The 23,658-nt window shown below is 59.7% G+C and overlaps 1 protein-coding gene across 10 annotated transcripts in view; it reads right to left on the bottom strand.

The window, feature by feature from the left end:
- MCF2L (MCF.2 cell line derived transforming sequence like) overlaps nucleotides 1–23,658 on the bottom strand; it is a 133,575-nt gene that overhangs the window by 59,961 nt on the left and 49,956 nt on the right. Inside the window, exon 1 of one of the 10 annotated variants that reach the window (XM_030314390.1) lies at nucleotides 22,300–22,526. The exons of 8 other annotated variants lie outside the window; for them this stretch is intronic. In XM_030314390.1, the coding sequence (XP_030170250.1) occupies nucleotides 22,300–22,396 (97 nt within the window). In that variant the 5' untranslated portion in view covers nucleotides 22,397–22,526. Of the gene's footprint in view, nucleotides 1–7,237; nucleotides 7,366–22,299; nucleotides 22,527–23,658 lie in introns of those variants that run through there. One more of the 10 variants, XM_030314427.1, reaches the window with a different exon arrangement.

Genomic DNA, 23,658 nt, shown 5'->3' with positions numbered 1-23,658 from the left:
AGGGGGTTTCACAGCCGGGGCAGGGATCTCGAGGCCACCCCATGGGTGACACTTAGCTGAGGTCACACCCATTTTCAGTTTGACAGACAGCAGGTCAGAGGCTGTGCTGTCGGCGACACGCTTAGGCACACCAGGAAGGTGTCTCTGTCTGCCATCGTCAACACCCATTCTAAGAGGGGTGTCAGCCAGGTAGGTCCCAGGACACACTCTCCACCCCTGCAACAGGCCAGGCACCACAAAGGGTCCCTGCTCACACCTTACACCCTGGCTCGCATGTGCTCAGGGCACTCTGTCCCATAGGGGGTTAACTGCATCACTTCTGCCAGGCATCCTGCATGCCACAGGGCCATGGCAGACGCCAGGCTGAGATGCCACACACTGTGTCTTTGCCCAGGGCAGCAACCAAGCCCGGATGAGCCTCAGGATCCTGCTTAACACAGGCTCCGGGCAGCTCGACCAAGCTCGCAGAGACAGCACACAGGCCAACGCCGTGCCCTGCCCTGCCCTGCCCCATATCCCTAAGTAGTGCTCGTAGTCCTGCTCCCACTGTGGGGTGTCTGGGGTCAGAGCCCCAGAAGGTCATCTCTGCACACTCTCGGTGGTCAGGGACAGCACTGCCACCCTCCAAACTGAACGGACCACGGACTCTGGGGGGCTGGTGGGCGGGTGTGCTGAACACGTCCAGCTCCTGCAGAGCTGAGCAGAGATAACATGCGGGGAAGCCGATCGAGCCGGGCCTCATTAAATCCAAGACACGGTTCTCAGTGAAATTCTGACATGAGCCTCTGCAGAGCTCCCCCAGACCCAAGGCCTTAAATCAGTTAAGAAGCAAGTATTTCTTGAACGTCTACACTATGGCCCGTTAGCGCAGCAGAAAGGACAAGACGTTGAAGAATTCCTTAAATGTAGCGGCTGGCTAGCACAGCTCCGTGACCTTCTGGTGGATCCCACAGGACACCTTTAATTGTAGAAACAGCGGTCGGTCACTGGGTAACTAAATACCCCTCATGTATCAATGAGTTTGTCACCCCAAGAGGTGGGAGCATTAGTATCCCATTTGTTGGATGAGAAAACTAATGAACAGAGAGGCTGACTGAGTTGCCTGAGGCTGCACAGCAGGACTGCACAGATTCCAGGGGCAGTAGCTCAAAGGGAGCAGCAGGGGTGCAGCCCCTCTGAGGCCTGTCCTGGGGTGGGGTGGGGGTGACTTCCAGGGGCGGGGTAAGTGGAGGTGCTACTAGAGGCGCCTGGCGGTGAGCCTGGGCGACGGGCTCACAGGAGCGGCAGCAGGAGGAGACGGACCTCTTGGTGGGCCTGGGCCACAGCGACGGCAGGCCGCGGGGTCCTCACCGCACGTGCTTCTGTGAGTGCCTTACCCTAGTGTCAGTGGTCGGAGAAACAACCTCCGGCCATTACCAGAGGCGTTTAAAATCACCCCGTAATTCTTGACGATTTTTCTCACAGCCCGAGTGGAATTGTGACTCAAGGTGGTAAACACTGTCGCCGCCAGCGGTGGAGGAGACCGCGTGGTCACTGTGCCGTGAGCCCGCACACACGCTGCGCGGCGATGCCCCAAGCTGGGAGCAGCTGCTACACCTGCACCTGACCGTGCACGGTCCCCGCTGGGGACCGCGGGGTGTGGAGCTGCTCACGCCCCCGCACGGCCTCCTGGCAGCCGCTGTGATGGGGGACCGGGGGGCCGCAGACTGCTGGCTGCATCACCCTTCCTGCGCGGGGATCCCCGGTTTCCGGGCAGAGGCAGGCACGGTGACCCCAGGCGCTCCTTCTCCTGAGCTGCTGTTGGTCCGCACAACCGGGGCAAAGGTGGCGGCCCCTCCTAGCGTGCCCGGCGCCTGGCGTGCGGGGGGTACTTGGTGGTCCCAACGCTCGTGGATGCACGGCTTGCCCTGGGTCCCCTCGCCGGCGAGGGGACTGGCCGCTGGACCCCACAATTCTCTCAGAGCGTTTTCCACTTGGCTGCCGTCACCCAGAAGAACCTCACAACGACAGGAGACGCTGTTCATTTCCACGCGGCAGAGGACAAGGATGGCGGCTGTCACAGCTGCCCGCGTAGGACTCCGTGGCTGGCGCCCCGAAAGCACCGACGCTCTACACGGAAAAGGGCGACTCCGCGTAGCTGAGCCTCTCACGCACACGTACACACGCGCACGCATACGCGGCACGGGCGCACCGGAACAGCGCCGGGGGAGTATGCTCACAGCGCAGCGCCCGAGTCAACCCTGCAGACCCTGTTTCAGAACTAGATCTGACAACCGCAACCCCGTTAGAGGAGGAAACGCCTAACATGGCTCCGACCCCACATCCGGGAAGACAAGGACCCCAGCGCCCCACGTGGCGCAGCCCTGCATCCGGGCCGCACACCGGCCTCTGCACCTTCCCCAAGTCCTCGCCGAGCCCTAGAGTCTGTGTTCGGGCGACGGCTGTCAGGCCCACCTGCGCCCCTGCCTGGGCCAGCCCGTGAAAGCCCTCCCGCGGCACCTGCGGGGAGTCCAGGCGCCCAGAACACAGCAAGACCCAGGGCCACATGCCCTCCCTGCATTCACACTGCCTCGGGCCTCTCTGGACCATTCCAGAACATTCCTTGGGTCTGCCCTGCTGGCCCGGAAAGTCCCTGTGTGGGTAAGAAATGTCTTCACATGCTCGGTGCACGTGGGTCCTCCTTGCATTCTGGGTGGGCGCCAGCCCCACACTGGTGAGGCCGCAAGAGGTCAGAGGAGAAAGCCCCCCCCCCCCGCCACAGAGTCAGCCTCTGCAGGTCTGGTTCTGGCGCTTGACATAGAAGGTGCTAGAGCCTGGAGTGCATCTGGATTAGGGCAGAAAACAGCTGTGACGTGTGGGGACAGAACGGAGGTTACATTCAGGGCCAGTGTGGCCACCCAGGTCACGCGGGGCTCTGCCCTGCCCTGCTCAGCAGCTCTGTTCACACTTACCAGGCACGACCCCAACCCGCAGCCCCAGACCCCTACAGCAGGCGGGAAAAACAGGAAACGGGGGCGTCCTCGTTGGCGAAATGGCAGTGGGGCTGGAAGCGCTAATGAGCTCACTCCATCCTTCTAGGACTGAGTGTGAGGGACACAGGAGGTTGAGGTCGGTGCCGGCCCTAGAGAGGCCTCTCCCGGGACAGCACACCTTGCCTGCCTGCTGGAGGTCCACAACCACGCCGGTGGGCACCTCACCAGCCGCCAGGACAGGACAGGCAGGGAGGGAGGCCACACCAGGCAGCTTCCGACGGTTCCTGGGCTGCCTTGAGTGTGTGGTGTGGCTGGACCCCATCTACCAATATGCCCCATTTACTGAACTCTTGTGCCCATGGTCATCACAAACACAGCTGGGCCACTCCTGCCTGTGCCCTCCGTCTCTGGTTTTGTTGTAAGGTCCACAAAGGTGATGGGGGAGATGGGCCCAGACACAGAGCCCGGGCAGGTGGACGTCTGGGAGCCGGCACTGCCGCGCCCTGGCCACAGCCCCCTCCGTCCCGGCCCCACAGAGCAGCAGAGTGGGAGGCACTCCCCAGAGGCCATGGAGCTGGGGTCCAGGGCGTGGGCTCGGGGCGGGGGCTCCTGACAGCCGGGGGCCAGCTCTGACCCAGGGACCTGGAGCTGAGAAGGGGTCCTTTTGCCACAAACGAGGGCCTCCTTCACACCCTCAGCACGGTGTCCCCTCTAGGCCGCCATCTGGTGCCCATCCTGCCTGGAATGCTGGCCTGGCTGCCAATACACTTTCAAGCCACTTGTCCCAGAAGCCCCGCAGCCCGAGGCCTCCACACCCCTGCGCACACGCAGCGCCCACCCACCACAGATAACCATCAGAAAGGAACTCCCTTTCAACTTTCCTGAATTTGAAATCCCTGTGAATCCAAGGGTCACACTTGTGTTTAATTCCAGGGAAGGCTGCACTGCCCCCTGGCTCTGCGGCAAAGCGTGCACTTGTGAGGGTTTGGAAACCAGCGATGGGACCCGGAATGTTCACGGAGTTCATGTCCCACAGAGCTGGGAACCAGGTGGGAGGCTGTCCTCACCCGTAGGCAGGGGCAGGAGAGTGGGCTCACCGCTGGTCCCATGCTGCTGCCACATGGCTAGGGCAAAGCCCGTCAAGGGGCTTGGGAGGCTGAGCGTTACCCCCCCGCTCGGCCCCCGCAAACAAGCCTCAGGCCAAGGAAGGCTTGAAAGGAGTGTTACAGGGCCTCCTGGTCACGCTCTGTGGGCAGATCAGAAACCCAATGGGGACGTAATTGGCACCAGATTTTAAGGTGCAAATGTCGAGGAAGAGGGAGAAAACCATAGAACTGAGAGTGTTGTTTGCTTGTGAAGCCACTGGACTCCACACAAGTGCCACAGTGAAGCCCCGGACAAAATCAGGACTCGGTGCACCTGGGAGCCTGTCGGGAGCTGGTCCCCGCCCCCACAGCGTGTGGCCAGGCCCAGGGGACCGCAGAGCAGGGATGGCAAGGGCCTTGCCGAGCTGGAAGCATCACCGGACACGCCCTCAGGCCAGAGGTGGGGCAGCCGTGGCAGGCCCAGCGAGGAGGCCTCGTGGCCATGTGGGTGTCTCAGTGTAACACACCACATGGTCAGTCTTCGGGGCAAGGACAGGCTGATGGGTGAGGGAAGCTTACGAGACCTGCCAGGCATCAGCCAAGCTAGCCCAAAGCAGGGCTGACTGGGGACAGGTGCCACGGACAGAGAGCCAACCCCTCCCGGAGCTCGCTGACAGCTGCCCTGTGAGCTCCTGCATCGAAGGGGAGGACCCTCACTGTTGCCTCAGCACGGGACACCGTGGACCCTCACTGGTGCCTCGACATGAGATGTTGTGGACCTGTTGTTATTAGCAATGTTCCTGCGGGTGAGCATTGCACGCTGTCCCAGGACTACACTAAGTCCTCAGAGGAATCTGCTCATGTGGCCTGGACGGGGCCCCAGGACAGGGCAGTGGCCATCTCTGGCTGGGATTATTCCATCGAGGCAGATCCAGTGCCCGGGGCCCCAGGAACCCTGAGCCCAGCGAGCTCCTGGAACAGTGTCCTGGGAGAGGGGTGTTGTGTGGACCGGCCTCAGGGGCCGAATGGGCTGATGCCTGAGGATCTGAGCGAGCATCCAGGGCTGGGGAGGACGGCGGGGGGAGGGGAGGCGGAGGAAGAGGCGCCACCTCACATGTGTCCAACAGCCAGCTGTGCGCATCCACGGAGTCAGACCACCGTCTCCCACTCTTCAGAAGCCTTGACTTAGGGTCAGTCCCAGAGTGGTGTGTGTGACAGCCCACCAGCCACCCTCCCTCTGGCTTTGGGCTGAGCCTCCTGCGGCTCCTGGCCTGGCCCTCCCCAATCCCACACCCACCTTCTAAGTACCAAGAATTCCGTAAATCTAAAAGCAAATAGGAAGTTGCTTTATGCTTCACGGAAGACACGTCCTCAACAAACAGGAGCAGGGGGGCCTGGGCGGCGTGGATGGGAGGGCGCATGTCTCGTGTCCCTGGGGCTCCGCCAGAATGGCCTTTGGGACAGGTGCTGCCTCTCTCCAGCCGGGCCAGCAGAGCAGGGCACAGGTGCTCCAGGTGCTGGCCCACTGGGAGCCCCTCCCCACCTCCCCACTGGACACACACACGGGACAGCATCTGGGAGGCAGGGGTGGAGACGGAGGGACGGAGGGGTGGGGGCGGGTCAGGCTTTGGCAGGGAGGGGTCACGAAACCACTGTCATGAGGGCAGGCCAGGAGGCACCTGGTCTGTGACAGCTGTGTCACCTTGGGACACCGGACATGCCGTGGCCTCCCCCGTGGTCTCCTGTTGACTCAGGACAGTACCAGCCTCCCCCGAGCAGACGTGAGGGGAGATGGTAAACAGCAGGCGCCCATCCAAGCCAGCATGCAGTGACCTGGGGCTGGAGGAGTGTGGCCTCGGGAACTGTGCCCACAGCCGCCATGGGACAAGGATGGACCGCCACGCACCAACAGCTGCTCCCTCGGGCAACAAGCACCTTCGTTTTGAGGAAACAGCAAATGGTCCGTAGAAACCGAGACAGGAGGGACGGGGCAGCCCTCAGTCACAACAGGCCAGGTGCCGGGGCGCTCCTGCCCCACCCGCGTGCTCACAAATGCAGCACGTCCGAGCAGCCCCGAGGATTCTGAGAGAAAGTTCCAAGAATCAGAACTAGACCCTAGTTAGGAAAACGAGGGGACGTCTGGGGTGGCCGGCGAGGCCACGCTGGGGCGGCTCCGGGGACAGAACGCATGTCAGGCACCCCGAGAGTGCTCACGGCCAAGCTGCGTCCCACACGGCGTCCCCCCCAGGACTGCGGCCTCCTCGCCGAGGTCCCCAGTCAAAGGCGACTCCCCACATGCTCAGCACCTGCTGCCGCGTGTACGCGTGAGCCATACCCTTCCCGCACGGCCGCCTGGGCGGTTGGAGCCCCGAGTCCTGGGGGTCAGGGACGTTCTTGGCCTCAGCCATTCACCACACACCCAGGGTGTTCGTCATAAAGCTGGAAACTTCAAATGTTTACCGGTTGCCGCTGACAAGCCAAGATTTGACTGATTCATTAAATTTCCATAAACAGCTGATGAATTCTTTGTCCCTCTTTGTCAGAAGAACCTGCCTGAAAATGTGCTCATGACAAATTACTTCAGGATGAGCACTCTTCTGTCCTCAGGACAGCAACAAGGAGACGTGGCCATGCCACCCAGGGCCCTTCCCCCGGGTCTTTGTTCTCGGGGATCTCAGGACCTCAGCAGGTCTCAGAAGTGCCAACCCTGTAACCCTGACGGGAGCAGGTGCGACGAGAAAGGGCCACCCAGAGCCAGGGCGGCCGCGCACCATCACAGGCTGGGGCCACCACGGGAGAGCCTCCAGGGGAGCGGCCCTGTCCCCCCCCCAAGCCCTGGGGCTCCCGCGCGTGCACAGGCGTGTCCACAGGAAAGCGTGAACAAAGGAGGCTCGGGACCATCTCTCCAGCTTCCAGGGTGAGCCGGCAGAGCCCTCGCAGCTCCAGAGGGACACCCGGCAGGGAGAGAAGGGCAGGAGAGCAGTGGCTGAGGCTCCAAACCCACAGCGGCACCTGACACCCCCCCCCCTGCCCCGCCCCCAGAGCTCCCGTCCCAGCTGCACTGGCTCCGCCCCAGCCTGGACCCCACTTACGCCCCCACCCCCAGCCGCTGGCTCTGCAGAAGGCCTGGCCTGTCCCCCTACCTCCCCCAGCTAGCGCCAGCTCACGGCCCAGACGCACCTGTGCTGGTCTTCAGGAGGAGCCACAGCCCGGAGATGTCCTGCGACAGCAGGGAGATACGGCTTAAGGTCATGCTGTCGCCACCAACGTGCGTCAGGAGGCGGCGGCCTGCCTCCCGGAACGCCCGTCCTGGGCGCACAAAGGAAGGCGGCAAGGCTCCATTTTGGGGCCACCAGCCGGCCTGCCCCCACAGGGCCTTGGTGCCGGCTCCCCAGCAGCGTGCGGCTTGCTAGAAGTGCCCGCAGCCAGGAACTGCCCAGCCCCCTCGCAAGCCTCCTGCGGCCCCGGCTCCCTCCCTGCCGCCCGTCAGCACCCTCCCTGCGGGGGCCCCACACCCGCCTAAGTCGGCCCCCAGCCCGTGGGCGGGGCAGGGTCTGCACCTCCAGGCCTTGGTGGGGGGGGCACCTCGCCTGCCCAAGTCTGTCTGTCCAGTTGGTCCCCCGCTCCTTGGAGAGCTGTGTGTGTGCACGGATGTTCACGTGTGTGAACAGGTCCTGAGCAGGTGAGATCTCAGACGCCCCCAGGGGCTAAGAACATGGAAAATATAACGGGGAGGGGGGGCCCTTGGGGAGCTCGTTAAAATGTGGGTTTGGTTCTGGCTGGGGGTGCAACCAGCCTGGTGCTAATGAGCTCCCAGGTGACAGGAGGCCATGTCTGAGGACCAGGCTGTGGGCAGGAAGAGGGGAGGGGCCCAAGGAGCCCCCCAGCCCTGGGGAGCAGGCTCTTCAGGCTAGAGCAGGGCTGGTTTGGGGCCTTGTGATAGGAACCAGCTCTGGCAGAAGCCTTCAGGGCATTTGCAGGGTGTACCCCCACAACCTCCCTTGGAACGTAATGTCACAGACTCGCTTTCCCACCAGCCGGGGCCCCAGGGGCCGCAGGGTCACGCTACTGGGGCACCGTCACTGCACTGGCAGCTGCTGGCACCCGCTCCACACCCGCCCCCTTCCCTCCTGTCATGTGACCAGACTGACCTGGTCTCTGCTGGACAATTCCAATCCCCTCCTTCCTGCTCCCCAGCCTCCCCCGCTGATGCTTAATGCGTTGGCCGAGAGACAGGGTGGGGGACATTCAGGCAGACCAGGGTGCAAGCCCCTGGCACGGTGGGCCGGCCTCCTCCGAGCCGAGCCCATCCAGCCTCCTCTGCGGCCGCCCTCACCGGCATCGCCCTAGCCGGGGTCCCCAGCGGCATGGCCGGATTAGCTCTGTCCGGGGCCCTGGTGCGGCTTCCTCGCAGCGCTGGGCAGGCCTGGGCAGGACACCCTGAAGTCCAGCATGCAGGGAGGCTGTGCCCAGCACGTAACCGGCAACCAAACAGGAGGGCTGAGAAAGAAGGTGTCAGACCCGACGCTCAGCCACCAGGAGGGACGTGGCACTTATGCAGGAGGAGGACAGGGCCACGTGGAGGGGCTCGGGGCTCCAGGGATGCTTCTCCCTCCCCATGCCCCCACTTTGGTGCCACAGCAGGCTCTTGTGGCCTAGGCCTCAGCCTCTGGGCCCACGGTGGGCACTCAGTGCCACCAGCAGCTGGCTGTGCTCTCAGGAGGGCAGCAGCCACGGGGGTGTGACCTCGGCTAGGGGCCGTCTGTACCCAGGATGCTTGCCCGCATCCGTCCTAGTGTTCCCCACACCCTGCTGGGCCAGGCCCTGGCAAGAGCGGGGTCTTGCACCCTGGGACACATAGCCGTTCCTGGGCTCACCCACCTCCTTTCTCCCACCCTGTCGGAGAGAACGGCTGCCCGGAGCCAGCCGAGGTCCACCCCAACTCCTGACCATTGGACTCACGACCGACCAAGTCCACAGTCTGCCCTCCAGGCCTGCCACTGTTCTCAGGACACGTGTGTGGCCACACCTGTGACGGCACCTGTTTTCTTGGTTTACTCTCCAGGCGGGGTCCCAGCAGCCCCCCACCCCGTGCCTCTGCCAAGCGTGCGGAATGCTGGTCCTGGGGCTCACGTAAAGCGAGCACACGCTCTAAGACGGGTCCCTTTGGAACCGGGACACAGCACTCAGAGGCAGCTGCTGGTGGAACGTCTTCCCTCTGCAGACCCGTGATTCGTTCATCCCAGAAATGTGTGCCAGCTGCTCTGGCAGGCATGGGGATGGAAAGTGTCAGCGCTCGGAGGTGGGTCGTGGTGCGCAAGCTACTTCCCCAGCCCTGGCCACTGTCTGTGAGGGCCAGGACCAATCCCAAATCAGTACTGGGCTGGGCTGGACTCTCTGCCCCAAACACCCACAGAGTTGGTCCGTTGCCGGCTTTGAGTTTTTCCCCAAACGCGTCCTCCTCTGAGGGCACCCCTCACCCACCCACCCTGAATGGTGACCCGCCGTCTTCCCCTGCGGCCCCACGTCCCCCGGGTGCTCACACCCGCCCCGTCCTGCCCTCAGGGCCTGCATCCCAAGCGCTCACACCTGCTCTGACCGGAGGCCCGGCCCCCAGGCGAGCTCCCTTACTTCACCTCCCGCTGCTCGTCCAGTGCCCACAGAGGCCCGGCACATGCGTGTTAAGTGGCTGCGGTCACAGGTGGGCGCGTGGACCGGTGATGAGGGCGTGGAGGCGACAGCCGTGTGGGCGGTTTCTGTGCGTCACCTTGTCCGTGCCAGCCTGCCGCCGCCCTGGAGGCCGAGGGTGGAGTTTCGGCTTCCAGGAGGCATGTGCGCCCCGTGGCGGGGTCACTGCCCCCCTCGCTCACCGCAGTTCCCGCCCCTGGCTCTTGGCCACAGTCTCCACCTCGAACCACTGCCCCTCCCTCTGTGGCCCCACCAGGCTCACCAGGAACAGCCAGGATCTGGTGGTTCTGCCTCTGGCTTCACCTGCACCCAGAGCTGTGTTCTCTGGGGGACCCTGTGGGGAGCCAGCCTTCCAGGGCAGGGGCGTAGGGACCAGAGGCCAGGCAGGCATTTCTGCCCAGTCTCCAGGGCCAGAGGCCAGCTGGGAACTGGCTCAGTGGCTGTGGCCCTGAGAGCCTCCGAGGATGGCCTGGGGCGGGGGCCTGGCCCTGGGATGCATTGCCAGGGGTTTGTGGACATCAACCCTGATTGGGTGATGACAAGTATTAGTCACTTTTCTCAAAAACGGGTAGAGTCCCAGAGCCCACTCCGTGTTTTCCTCTGTGTGACAGGTGGTGAAGCCACCGCAGGCCAGTGGGTGCCTGGGGACAGAGCTGTGCACACAGAGCCCGCTGTCGGGCACAGGTTTCCCCTCAGGACGCAAGGTCCAGACGATTTTGCAAGTATTCACCTCTTTCTGACCAACAACAAAGGCAACCTTATGTGGTTCCACCCCACAGTGCTCGCAGGTCAGGGGAGGAGGGAGGAGCCCTGTGGCAGAGACCGTGGCCAATCCAGGAGGGTGGGGGCAAACTGGATGGGGCAGGTGTGAGCGGCCTCACCGGGCAGGTTGTGCTGTTTTCCTGTGCAACATGCCTGACTGCGACGTTGTCTTCCCTGGAGGGCTCCTGGGGCCAGGTCCTCTGTGCCCCTTCCTCGGGGAGAAGCCTGGGGACAGGGAGGCCCCGTCTCTCCCTCCTCAGCCTCAGGTGAGTGATGGACACTGTACGTCACCACGAACAGGACGTGCTGGTTTATGTGTGGAAATGCAACGGGATCGGTCAGAATCTGTAACGTTTGGCACCCAGAGTAGGAGACACACACTTGAAACACAAGTGTGGAGGACCAGTGGGCCCAGCGCTCACGGTCCTTCCGCGGCTGCGCCTGACTGGTCCGTGCAGGCGTCACTCCTTCCCCATCCAGGGGTGCAGGAAAAGCTAAGCCTGGCACGGAGCAGTCTCCTTGTGGGCAAACCCTTGTCCCTTTAACCTTACAGGTGCATCTGCATGACCTTAATACACGTTCCAGCAACGGTGCAGGGAACAGGGCCAAAGAGTGGCTCCCGCCAGTTTCTGCCAGATGCCGGCGGGGGAGGGGGGGGCGGCGCTGCTTCCTGCATCCAGAGCACAGCACCTCCCTCACTACCTGCCTTGTCTCGTCACCACAGCAACCCAGGCAGGCAGGTGTCTGCTCCACTGGGGCAGCCGGGGAAGCTGGACACCATGGCTGCTGTGTACTCAGGCTACTGTCTTCCTCCTGAGGCCCCTCCCCCCAGCCCCCAGCCCCCAGCCCCCAGCCCTTCTCCCATCCCCTTCTGGAGCCCCCCTCCTGCCTTCCTAACCCCCTGCACCCCTGCCCTCCTTTGGCTCGGCTGGATCCTTCTATCCCTGTCCTTCTTGCCCTCGAACCCGCTGCTTCTCCTGCGATGGTGCTGTCCTGGGCACCCCCCAACTGTTCCTCCCTTTTTCTCTCAGGCTGCCCTTCCTTCTGACTTCAAACCGGCTCTGGTAACCCCGTCAGCTGAGGACAGCAAAGCCCCATCAGGCACGCGGGCACCCCACCCTGATGCGGCCCTCAGCTGCCCTTCCTCTTACACACCAGTCTCACACTTCACTGCACTTCTGTCAGGCCCAGAGGGGGTCGCCAGTGAGCACCAGGTGCTCTGGCTGGGACTCCACCCCCTGAAGGTCCTGGAGCCAACACCAGGTGCCCAGTGGCCCCCTGCCCGGTCTCCTCAAGCTGAACTGGAAGGCTCTCTTTGGCTCATTGGAAAAACAAACCCAGAGCCGCAGCCATCATCACATCTGCCATGGGCTTCCCCTCGTCCAGGCGTGGCCTGGGACCCAGGTGCCATCGCTCCCCTCCCGAGGGCACAGGCTGTGACCTGGGGTGAGCTGGCGGGAGCCTCGTCCTCCTCCTCCTGGATCAACAACTTCTCTCCACACACCTAACAAATCCGGGCAGGCGCTGGGGACGGGTACACACAAACACAGCTGGAGCCTCAGGTTGATTAAAATGCCACCGTAGGCATGGACACCGTCAGGGCGAGTCCTTCCACGAGACGCCCGTGGGTCTGGGAGCAAGTCGGCCTTGCCCCGGGGAGCTGGGGGTGTCGGGCGGAGGGCGTGCGGCATTCAGATGGCGGCTCAGGGCACCGCCCACCTGACTCAGTGCTTCCCACCCCAGACAGGAAAGGCAGCCATGTCCCCCCACCGTCAGGAGGACACAGGTGGCGTGTGGTGTGTGCCAGAGGTCGGAGGGTGCGCAGAGGTGACTGACACACTCTGGACCATGATGGCCGGGGGCTCGGGACCCACCGAGTCTCCCAAAGGGAGTTCTGGGTTCCAACCCGGCCACTGAGCCGGGGTCAGGCTCCTCCGTGGAGGGGCTTGGTAGGTGACCCCGTGGTACACAGGAGTGGGGCCAGGCGTGTCTGACGGGCAGAGCCTGAGTTTCGTGGGGGCGGTGGGAGAGGCAGGAGCAGCTGAGAGGCAGGCCAGGCCTCGCCCACAGGAGCCAGGACCTAGGGCTGCTGCACCCAGGTGTTGGCGCCCACTGGAGGCTCGGGGCGGGTGCCAAGGGGCCTGCACCCATAGGTATGGCATCTGCATCTGAGGAAGGGGTCCGGACCGGACATGAGACAGCACGTGGGGGGACGGATGTGGCATCAAGGGCCCCTCAGGAGGGACACCCGGAGAGGGAGGAGGGAGGCACGGCCCGGGGCTCAGAGGTTCCGCGGGAAGAGGGCCAGGGTAGGGGTCTGGGTGTGCAGACAGGACAGGAGCCTGCACCGTGTGGCTGGGTCTGGGGGCACACCCGAGACCTGGAGCTGCCTCGGTCACTCAGGGAGTGCCCAGGATGGCAGGGGCCGTGGGCCGCGTCTGCCGCCTCGGGGGTCACCAGCCCCGTGTTCCAGCACCAGCACCTCTGCTGCTGCCCACCTGTCCCAGGTGACAGACAGGGTGCGGCCTCCCCGGACCCCATCCTGCATCCCAGCAGCCCCACCGCCAGGGCATGGGAAGGCCGCTAGGGTCTGAGCCAAGATGCCTGTGATGGGCTGTGGGCTCAGAGTTCCTCCCACCCCCCACCTCCTGTTCTCCCTCCTGGGGTCATAGGTGGGGCCCAGGGTGGGGCTGCTGGCAGCTGGCTGCAGCCCTGCAATGACCTGGAGGGATGAGTCATTAAGGTCAGAGTCTTAAACAAAACAGGTGGCCTGCGCTCTGACAGGGGACAGTGACAAGGACAGGGTGTGGTGGTCCCCGAGCCTGGCCCTGGGCTCTGCCCCTGGATTGCCAGCGGTCTTCTCTCCATGGAGCACATAGTCTCCAAGCAGCTGCAGTTAGCAGTTAGCGTGGAGACTGAAGCACCAAGCGCCAGGTGCGGGGACCCCACCCTTCACCCCAGGAGCATGCAGGCCACCCCCCCCCCCACCCAGGGCAGCCGACACTGAGTGGCATGAAGACAGAAGACGGGGGCTGGGTGTCCCTGAGACTGGCCTTGGGCAAACTGCAGGGGCCCTGCACCGTCGCTCCCACCTTGTGGATGGGAAGACTGAGCCTCTGCCTCAGCACACAGCGAGGAATGAGGCCTGTGGGCTCCAGATGGCGCCAAGGCTCAGGGGCCCATGCCAGCTGGACCCAGATGGAGCGGGCTGTCCGCACAGTGGGGGGGAGCAGCTGCCCCCGGGCCCTGACAGAGGCGCCCCAGAGAACAGAGACCTGTTCAGAGGCCTGACCTTGTCCTGAGACAAAGGGTGTGGTGGGGGTTCTGGCCTAGGGTCCCACATCCCCAAGCAGTGGGACAAGTCGAGCCGCTCCTCGGGCAGACGGGTGGACGGACGGATGTCTGGAACCATGGCAGGGAGGGTTCTGGCCGCAGGCACACCCACCAGACCTGACGCAGTTGTCCCCGCCGGCACGTCCCTGCACCTGCCGGGAAGGGAGGTGGCAGGGGGGTCCAGGACCCATCCGAGGGGTCTAGCCACCTCAGGCTGCAGGGACTCTCACATTTCCCAGCGTTCCCTGGACACCCTGGAGCCCTGCAGCTGGTTATAGTCAGGGCCATGACTCCTGTTTTCAGCCCAAGCCCCCGCTCATATCCCCGTTTTCTCTCTCTGGGTTGCACTCCACTGATGGTTAACTCTACTTTCTTCATAGACTCGGTTCAACCCTTGAAAGACCATCCCAGTCTTGACCCCAGACTTCTTCGTCCCTGTGCTGTCACTGTTTCAACCCGGCCAGTTTATCTTTCTGGGATGCTAAGCAGAGGCCCCTGACCCTGTGCGGGGTCCCGAGTGTGGGCACCCAGCAGCTTCTCGGGAGACTGCATTCCCAGGCAGGACTGAAGGACCTATCGCATCCAGAACCTCCCTCCAAGGCTTCTAGAAGTGGTTAATCATCCCGGAGGGTCCTTGTTTCATTACAGAAATCTGAGGTCCCCTTTTACTTTCAGACAACCGTGAGGCACAAAATAGCTGTGGTCCAACAGACAGGTGCCCGGGAAGGGGCAAGTGGCGGACTGGGGGAAGCGGAATTCCCGAGGCTTCCCACAGCAGGGATGGACAGATGGAGGCCGGCCCCAGATCAGAAGCTCCCAAAGGTCTCTTATCTCTGTTAAATTAGGCTTTTACTTGGAGATCATGGTAGACCCACACACAGTCGTGGGAAGCAGTGCAGAGACCCGTGGGCCTAGTGCCCCTGCTGGCCACGCCAGGCCTCCCCGTGGCCACATCACACTCCCTTTTCTATGTCAGTGAAGCCATGTCTCTGTTGCTGTTCTGTGTTTCATGTGTATTTTTAAATTTTTTGTAACGTTTATTTATTTTTGAGACAGAAAGAGAGCATGAATGGGGGAGGGGCAGAGAGAGAGGGAGACACAGAATCCAAACAGGCTCCAGGCTCCGAGCCATCAGCACAGAGCCTGATGCGGGGCTCAAACTCACCGACCGCGAGATCATGCCCTGAGCTGAAGTCGGACGCACAACTGACTGAGCCACCCAGGCGCCCCACTTGTCTATTTTTATTCAGAGGCATGAGACTTGCGCACAGGCTGATGGCCCGTGCTCCCTACTGTCCTCACCTGGCCCCTGCTCCTGCTAAGGCAAAGATCTCTGGCAGAGCCAATGCACCTTCCGACTTGAAGCCATTCGTGAGGTGTTTGTGACTCACCAGTGAGGATGGCCTGCTGCCCTTCAGACCCACGTCCCTGCTGTCACGGGCATTTTGGGGGCTACAGCAGGGCTCCCTCACCTCATCTCACCTCCTCTGACGTCTGTCTCCTTCAATGGCTTCTCCTCTGTCTCCCATAAAACACTCAAGCCCTGTCCCTCCTCCCAGCACTTTGCCCAGTGGCACCTATGCTACCACCGTGGCTCAGAGCCTCGCTTCTGTGGCCTGCACTGTCCCAGGTTCTGCTTCCCACCCCACCCCACCCCACTGCCATACACACAGCCGCTTGAAGTCCTGTGTCTCTGGTTGGAGTCGAGATCCTGGACCGAACCCCCATCTGCCTCTGTGGCCACTGCCCGGGGTTCCGTGAACCACCCGTCTGCTCTCTGCTCCCGCGTTCATATTAACACGTATGCTCCTCTTCCTGGACGTCCTACCCCGTGTCACCGGGCAGCCACCAGAGACCATAGGCCTCCCCACAACCATGAGCCGCCCTGACCCCTGGTCTTTACAGGACCTGAGCTCAGCCTGACTCTCGGTGCACTGGTGCAGACGAAACAAGGCCAGGTTGGGAGCGTCTCAGGATTTGTGCTGGGCCTAAGCGCTCTGCAGACATGAGATTAACGCCAGTGGTGGATGGAAAGTGCCCCCTTTTATCTCTCAGAGCTCGGCTTTCGAGGGCCCTGGCGGTGACCCGGGGCACTCCATCGCGGCGCGTGGTGACGTCCTGGGAGTCCCGAGTCATGGCGTGGCTGCTGGAGTTGCTCAAATATAATGGAAAATCCGTGCTCTTGATGTCAGAGCATAAACGAACTTTTTGGTGTTGTTGATGTTGTGCTGATTTACGATAAACGTGTGGGACGGTCAACGTAGATTGATTAATGGAGTGTTAAGGGCAGTGGTGAACGAAGTAAGTGCCCCCCAAATCCAACACTAGAAGGTTCTATGTCTGTTCCACAAAAGAGACCCGGCTGAGAAGGTGTCTTTTACCACGTTCGGCGGCTCCACGTGAGCTCCACGCCTTCCTGTAAGGAGGCACGCTTATTCCCCACATCTGCCCACGAGGAGCGAAGCCCGAATGCTAACAGGGGGACAGACGGGTTGGATGTGCTCACACTGGCTTTGTGGCAACAATGCAGGTTATTCTTAAGGGCACACTGGTTTCTAGTAAAAAAAGGTGATGCTGTCCTTGGTTAAGGAATTATTTTCAATACCATGAGATTAGTACAGTGTGTACAAAATAAAAAGTAACAAACAGCACTCGTGGCCTTAAGTCCCAAATGTTGGCCAAGGTGGGGGCTTGTGGTCGCAGCCACAACACAGCAGACCCCAACCGGACACAAGTCACTCTGGTCACTGAAGGCCTGCAGGGTTCCCGCCCATCGCCCAGCTCACTGGCTGGGCAGGAAAAGCAAAAGCCTCATGAACGTTTAAAATGCAAATTTCTGTAAATGGTGTAAGAAAGTGGTCTAGTTTCATCCTTCTGCATGTTGCTGTCCAGTTCTCCCAGCACCACTTGCTGAAGAGACTTTTTTTCCATTGGATGCTCTTTCCTGCTTTGTCAAAGATTAGTTGGCCGTACTTTTGTGGGTCCAATTCTGGAGTCTCTATTTGATTCCATTGGTCTATGTGTCTGTTTTTGTGTCAATACCATGCTGTCTTGATGATTATAGCTTTGTGGTAGAGGCTAAAATCTGGCATTGTGATCCTTCCTACTTTGGTTTTCTTCTTCAACTTGACTTTGGCTATTCGGGGTCGTTTGTGGTTCAATACAAATTTTAGGATTGTTCTAGCTTCGAGAAGAATGCCGGTGCAATTTTGATTGGGATTGCATTGAATGTGTAGATAGGTTTAGGTAGTATTGACATTTTAACAATATTTCTTCTTCCAATCCATGAGCACGGAATGTTTTTCCATTTCTTTATACCTTCTTCAATTTCCTTCATAAGCTTTCTATAGTTTTCAGCATACAGATCTTTTACATCTTTGGTTAGGTTTATTCCTAGGTATTTTATGATTTTTGGTACAATTGTGAATGGGATCAGTTTCTTTATTTGTCTTTCTGTTGCTTCATTGTTAGTGTATAAGAATGCAACTGATTTCTGTACATTGATTTTGTATCCTGCAACTTTGCTAAATTCATGTATCAGTTCTTACAGACTTTTGGTGGAGTCTATCAGATTTTCCATGTATAATATCATGTCATCTGCAAAAAGTGAAAGCTTAACTTCATCGTTGTCAATTTTGATGCATTTGATTTCCTTTTGTTGTCTGATTGCTGATGCTAGAACTTCCAACACTATGTTAAACAACAGCGGTGAGAGTGGACATCCCTGTCGTGTTCCTGATCTCAGGGAAAAAGCTCTCAGTTTTTCCCCATTGAGGATGATGTTAGCTGTGGGCTTTTCATAAATGGCTTTTATGATGTTTAAGTGTGTTCCTTCTATCCTGACTTTCTCAAGGGTTTTATTATGAAAGGATGCTGAATTTCGTCAAATGCTTTTTCTGCATTGATTGACAGGATCATATGGTTCTTTTCTTTTATTAATGTGATGGATCAGATTGATCGATTTGTGAATATTGAACCAGCCCTGCAGCCCGGGAATGAATCCCACTTGATCATGGTGAATAATCCTTTTTATATGCTGTTGAATTCGATTTGCTAGTATCTTGTTTAGAATTTTTGCAACCATATTCATCAGGAAAGATGCTCAACGTCGCTCCTCAATGGGGAAATACAAATCAAAACCACACTCAGATACCACCTCATGCCAGTCAGAGTGGCCAAAATGAACAAATCAGGAGACAATAGATGCTGGTGAGGATGTGGAGAAACGGGAACCCTCTTGCACTGTTGGTGAGAATGTAAACTGGTGCAGCCGCTCTGGAAAACAGTGTGGAGGTTCCTCAGAAAATTAAAAATAGACCTACCCTATGACCCAGCAATAGCACTGCTAGGAATTTACCCAAGGGATACAGGAGTACTGAGGCATAGGGGCACTTGTAACCCAATGTTTATAGCAGCACTCTCAACAGTAGCCAAATTATGGAAAGAGCCTAAATGTCCATCAACTGATGAATGGATAAAGAAATTGTGGTTTATATACACAACGGAATACTATGTGGCAATAATGAGAAAGAATGAAATATGGCCTTTTGTAGCAACGTGGATGGAACTGGAGAGTGTTATGCTAAGTGAAATAAGTCATACAGAGAAGGACAGATTCCATATGTTTTCACTCTTATGTGGATCCTGAGAAACTTAACAGAAGACCATGGGGGAGGGGAAGGAAAAAAAAAGTTAGAGAGGGAGGGAGGCAAACCATAAGAGACTCTTAAAAACTGAGAACAATCTGAGGGTTGATGGGGGTGGGAGGGAGGGGAGGGTGGGTGATGAGGCATTGAGGAGGGCACCTGTTGGGATGAGCACTGGGTGTTATATGGAAACCAATTTGACAATAAATTTCATTTAAAAAAATGCAAATTTCATTTCAGCCATCACATGTAGGATGCCTGTCTCACCTAATCCGTTCACAACTATCTGGCAGATTTCTGGAATGCTCAACAGCTTCTGGTCCAATTTCCAACATTCTAATGAAATCATGCTAAAAAACTCTGCTTTGATTTCACCACGGGATGGACACTGCAACTGAAAACGTGTCTGAAAGGTGCCGGTGTCATTCAGGAAAATGTGCCGAGATTGGGGAATTGGACAGCCCGCTGTGGAGCATGAGGAGGCAGAGAGGAAGGCCGCTGGCCCGCCTGTCTCGGGGACTCACCCCAGTCCTGTGCCAACGCCCGGCTCGCTGTCAGGTGCTGCTCAGACTGTGTGTCCTGGAGTGAGCACACCTCCAGCCCCCTCCCTGCAGCCGCCGGCCCGACCCTGTCAACCATCACATGGGGATGGGGTGGGTGTGCAGGAGTCTCCTCCCCCGGATGGACGTCTCTGCCCGCAGCTGGTCGGTTCCCCAGGCGGGCTCTCCCAGCCCTGGCCTGCACAGAGACTGTGCGGCCTGATGCACACGCTTTCACTGCAGCACGGAGCCTCGGCCTGGCACGGGGGACCCTACCTGCTGCGCGGGCGTGAACAAGAGTGCTTCTCAGGCCTTGAAACGTTTTGTTTACTCTTTTGTTCTTAGCTTCACCCAGAAAATCTTTTATTTTTCTGAGAACTCGCTCCTGTGGAGGCGTCACGGTGAGGCAAGTACTCAGGCACCTCTTTCAGGCAATCTTGGAAAATTAAGGTTTCTTCGCAAGAACAAACAGTTCACAGTATTTTGAAGGAAAGTGCAAACGGGCGGCCGTGGCCGTGGCTTCCCGCCCCAACTGGTCTGGGTCCACGTGCAGGATGAGCGTCTGTCGTTTTTTCTTAGCGTGTTGTTCCTGAGGAACCTGCCCCCGGCCCACACACCTTGCAGGGTTCAGAGCAACCATCGCATGCCAGGATTCATACGGGTGTTGCCAGCACGGTAACGGAACCTCTGGGTCTTTCTCAACATAGGACGGTGACAAAGAGGGGCTCCGTCACCCACGCTGCTGCCAGTATGGACCAGGCTTCCTATAGCTCTGACCACGCCCCAGGTTGATGTGGCCCAAGAAAATGTCCCTGAATTACGAGTCCCTTTGCATGTCACACGGAGCCCATGAGTGAATGACGAATCCAGACACTGACCTTGATTTCCTGCCGCTGCAGAAAGTCGTCTGTGGGGTCTTCTGGGGCCCGCCAGCGTGCCACCACATGCACACACATGCAGGGCCACGCAGGAAGGGCTGACGCCCACCTGTGGAAGGCGCTAACTTGACCCTTCTGCTCCACACGGTGTGAGGGAAGAGTGAATCAAGTAGACACTGCATGCGAAGTGCCCTACACCCCAGGCAGAGGCAGCCGTACCCACAGAGCAAACGACGCACGTGCTGACAGACGTCAGCTTGTTTCCTCTGAATCGCGACAGACCAGGTGGAGCCCCCCCCCCCCCCCCGAACAGAAGCATCACCCTCGGTATATGCTCGCCTGCGACCCTCTTCCAGACACGGTCTGCTCAGAGCCCCATCTTCCTCCCCAAAGAGCACAAGGTCACCACTGTGCCCCACTGGGTCCCCCCCCTCCCCAGGCGCTGGTGACAAGGTTTGCTGGGGAATCCCGTCCAAGCGCAGACACCACGCTGTCACACACGCTGGCACGTCTGTGTCCTCAGAGCAACTGTGTCCCCGGAAAGGCACAGCCCCCCCACCGCCCCGCCTTACAGCACCTTTGGGGGACTCTCTGTCAGGCTGGGCTCCCACATACTGCACAGATGCCCGTCAGCCATGCCCCCAGGGCTCCAGGAGGGTGACTCCTGTCCTGCAGCCCTGACTCCACTCCGAGTCCAGGCCAGAGCTGTGGGCCGAGAGGTGGGAAGGGCAGGGTCGTGGCCCTCGGTCCAGGCCACCACTTCGTCAAGGCGCCGCTCTCGGTCACAGGAACCGTGGTGTGGGGGCGACCGGGAGGGGAATCCGGATGTGGAGTGAAAATGGAGAGGAAAAGGGCTGAGAACAAAGCAGAAACTCTGCCCTGGGACTGACATCACGCAGGTGGGCTGGGGGCATCTGCCTCTGGTGCAGGAGGGACGGCCCAGTGTGCACACAAAGGAGCTTCTAGGAAGTCTGCAGGGGCTGGTGGGGAGACCCCGCCTCCAAAGCTTCCTTCCCACCTGGCTCCCACCTGGCCCCCTCCAGTGGCAGCCCCCTACCTGCCCCCTCCACCTGGCCCCCACCCACCTCCCACCTGCCCCCCTCCAGTGGCAGCCACTCAACTGCCCCATGGCCCCCACCTGCCCCCCACCTGCCCCCTCCAGGGGCAGCCCCTGTTGGAAGCTTCAACCCTCACTCAGCCTCAGTTTCCCTGTGGGGAGGAGCATGTGATTATTGTATAAACAGATCAGCCCAGGGGCCAAGCCCCTCTCTGAGCTGAGCCATGCTGGCCTTCCTGGGGGTCCTCAGGGGGGCCACCACCGGGCTGTCTGGCTTGGCGCCATCCCCACTGTCACAGAAACAAGACCAACAGAACCAACTGTGGGTCCTGCAGTAAATCCAAGCACCTACACATATCACCCGCTGGTGCCCACGCTCCCGACAGCCCCTAGTCCGAAACACGATGTTGTTTCGGACAACTACTGCCTGGCCATCCTCGGTGGTAAAGCAGGTATTGTTCACAGGAGACACCAAGGCACAGACTTGACCACAAAGCTCTCTATCGGAGGATGAGAACGCGAACCCTGGGCCACACGAAGGGCCTGGTAAACATCTGAACGCCCTGTCTTCATGGAGCTGTGATCCCTCCTACCAGCCTGGTCACAGTGACACCACAGATCTGTCCTCACAGACAAGATGGGCCAGTAAAGAAACCATGTGATTCACATGCGGCCGGTTTTGTGAGCTTCAGGGGCAAGTGGAGGAGGAGCCCCACTCCGGACAGGACACCTGCTCAGCCCCGGTGCACGGCCAGGGCTCCAGGGGTATTCGCTGGGCTCTGCAGCTCCCCGGAGCCGACCATGGAAGCACCTTAAGTGTCACCAAACTGCATTTCAACTACAGCACAGTTGACCTTCCCGTAGGTCACCCTGGGTGTCACTCTGTCGGGGCATAATCAACACCAAGTAGCTGGTGGCTTTTGTTCTGTTTGCATGGAGCGTGTGGACCCCTGCACATGGAGCGCCCCCCAAACGAGGCCCAGCTTGGCTCTGATGGGCCTGGTGCTGGCCACGCTCCCTGCTGTCCAGTTCGGGCCAGCCGTGGAGTTGACCCTCTAGACACAGGGATGTCCCTGGCTTTTGGTAGCAGAGGGCATGACTCAGAGCTGTCTGATGATAACTTTGGATGAAAGGCTCACCTACTCATAACACCCGTTCCCTGTGCTGTTCTGAGCCCCACGGGTACCTGCTTGTGACTCACAGGACATCCCCCCTTCACCACGGGAGGTGTGGAACCGTCTCCAGGAGGCACAGCTACTGCATCACACCACGGCCACCAAAGCCAGGAGCGCTGGGAGCGACCCCAACAGGCGGTGGCTGATGGGATCCAGGGACTCACCCTCAGCGACAGACAGCAGCCAGGAGCACCACTCAGAATAGACGTAATAGCTTTTCATCTCCGCCACGGAGATTCGGGCCGCGCTTCTGTCCCCCATGGCTGTCCCTGTTCCCGGTTCTGCCGCCTTCCCTGCTCACCCGCCAGCCTCTCCCACTGAACTTTGCTCCCTAAAATCTGCGTGAGGGACCAGCTGACTTTTTACTTCCGTTTCACCCATGAACAGAGACAAAACACTGAAGGGTGATTACCTTCCCACAGGCTCACATCTGCTCACCCCACCCTGCGTAAGTACACACGGACCCCGGCCGGCCGGCTCTGGCGGCCCAAGGAGGAAGGAACGTCCCGGCCTGTCTTGGCCTCAGTTCAGGGACAAGGGACAGCTCTGCCGGTGTGACTCCCCTGAGCTTTTGTGGAGGCGACAGGAAGGTCAGATGCAAGGAGGGCCCACCTGCTGGCAGAGAGATGTGTGCATGCTGGGAGCACCACACAGGACAAGATGCCCAGAGCAGCCCCACACCACCACCTTCTTCTACCTGATAAGGTCCGATGCTCCTGACACGGGTGACGATGTTTGGGAACAAACAGAGGCGGAGGCCGTATTTGCTGAAAGGGAGGTGAGGACCACAGAGACAAGGTCGCCCTGACCAGCCTTGTGTTCCCAGCCTGTGGGTCTCTAACAGGTCTGGGGTGTGACGCCTGAGTCCCCACCTGGAGATGCTCTCTCAGAATCCAGGGGGGCATGGGCTGCCTCGTGCCACCATCACAGCCCTGCCTACTGCACGGAGCTCCACAGGGATGGGGTAAGGCACCCCTCCCCCTCACTCTGTTCAGACACCACGGCAGTGGACAGAGTCCACACATCTGGGCCAGCGAGGCAGTCCAAGCCAGCTAGACAGTGGGGCTGGGGGTAAGCAGCTGTGGGTGTCCAGGATCAAGACGCCACAAAGACCCAGATACATCAGGTCCCAGAACTGTCCCCAGGCCTGAGCCAAGCTGTCCCCAAGCAGGCTGGTGGAAGACGGGGAGTTGGGGCGAGGCGCCGGAAGCAGTGACTTCAACCAAGTTGCCTGAAGTTTACAATGATGAAAATAATACGAATCGCCAGATTTCTTCAGAGCAAGAAACCTGTCCTTACCAGCCAGTCTGACCACAGCCCGTAAGGAAGCATCTCAGTACAAGTATTTCCTCTGATAAACAGACTTTAAACAAAACCACACGCTCTCTCCTCATTTTCGCGGGTCTTGGCTGATCTCACCTGGGTGCTCTGGGGAGTCAGAGAGCACGGCGCTCTGCTTCCCGGAGCTCTGGAAGAGTTGAGAGCCAGGTTTGCAGATCTGGCTCTTCTGAAAGCCGTTACGG

This window comes from Lynx canadensis, chromosome A1 (genome assembly GCF_007474595.2).
Source record: "Lynx canadensis isolate LIC74 chromosome A1, mLynCan4.pri.v2, whole genome shotgun sequence".
Classification (NCBI taxonomy): Eukaryota; Metazoa; Chordata; class Mammalia; order Carnivora; family Felidae; genus Lynx; species Lynx canadensis.
The sequence above is the reverse complement of the archived record's forward strand: the minus strand, read 5'-3'. Positions and strand labels throughout refer to the sequence as shown.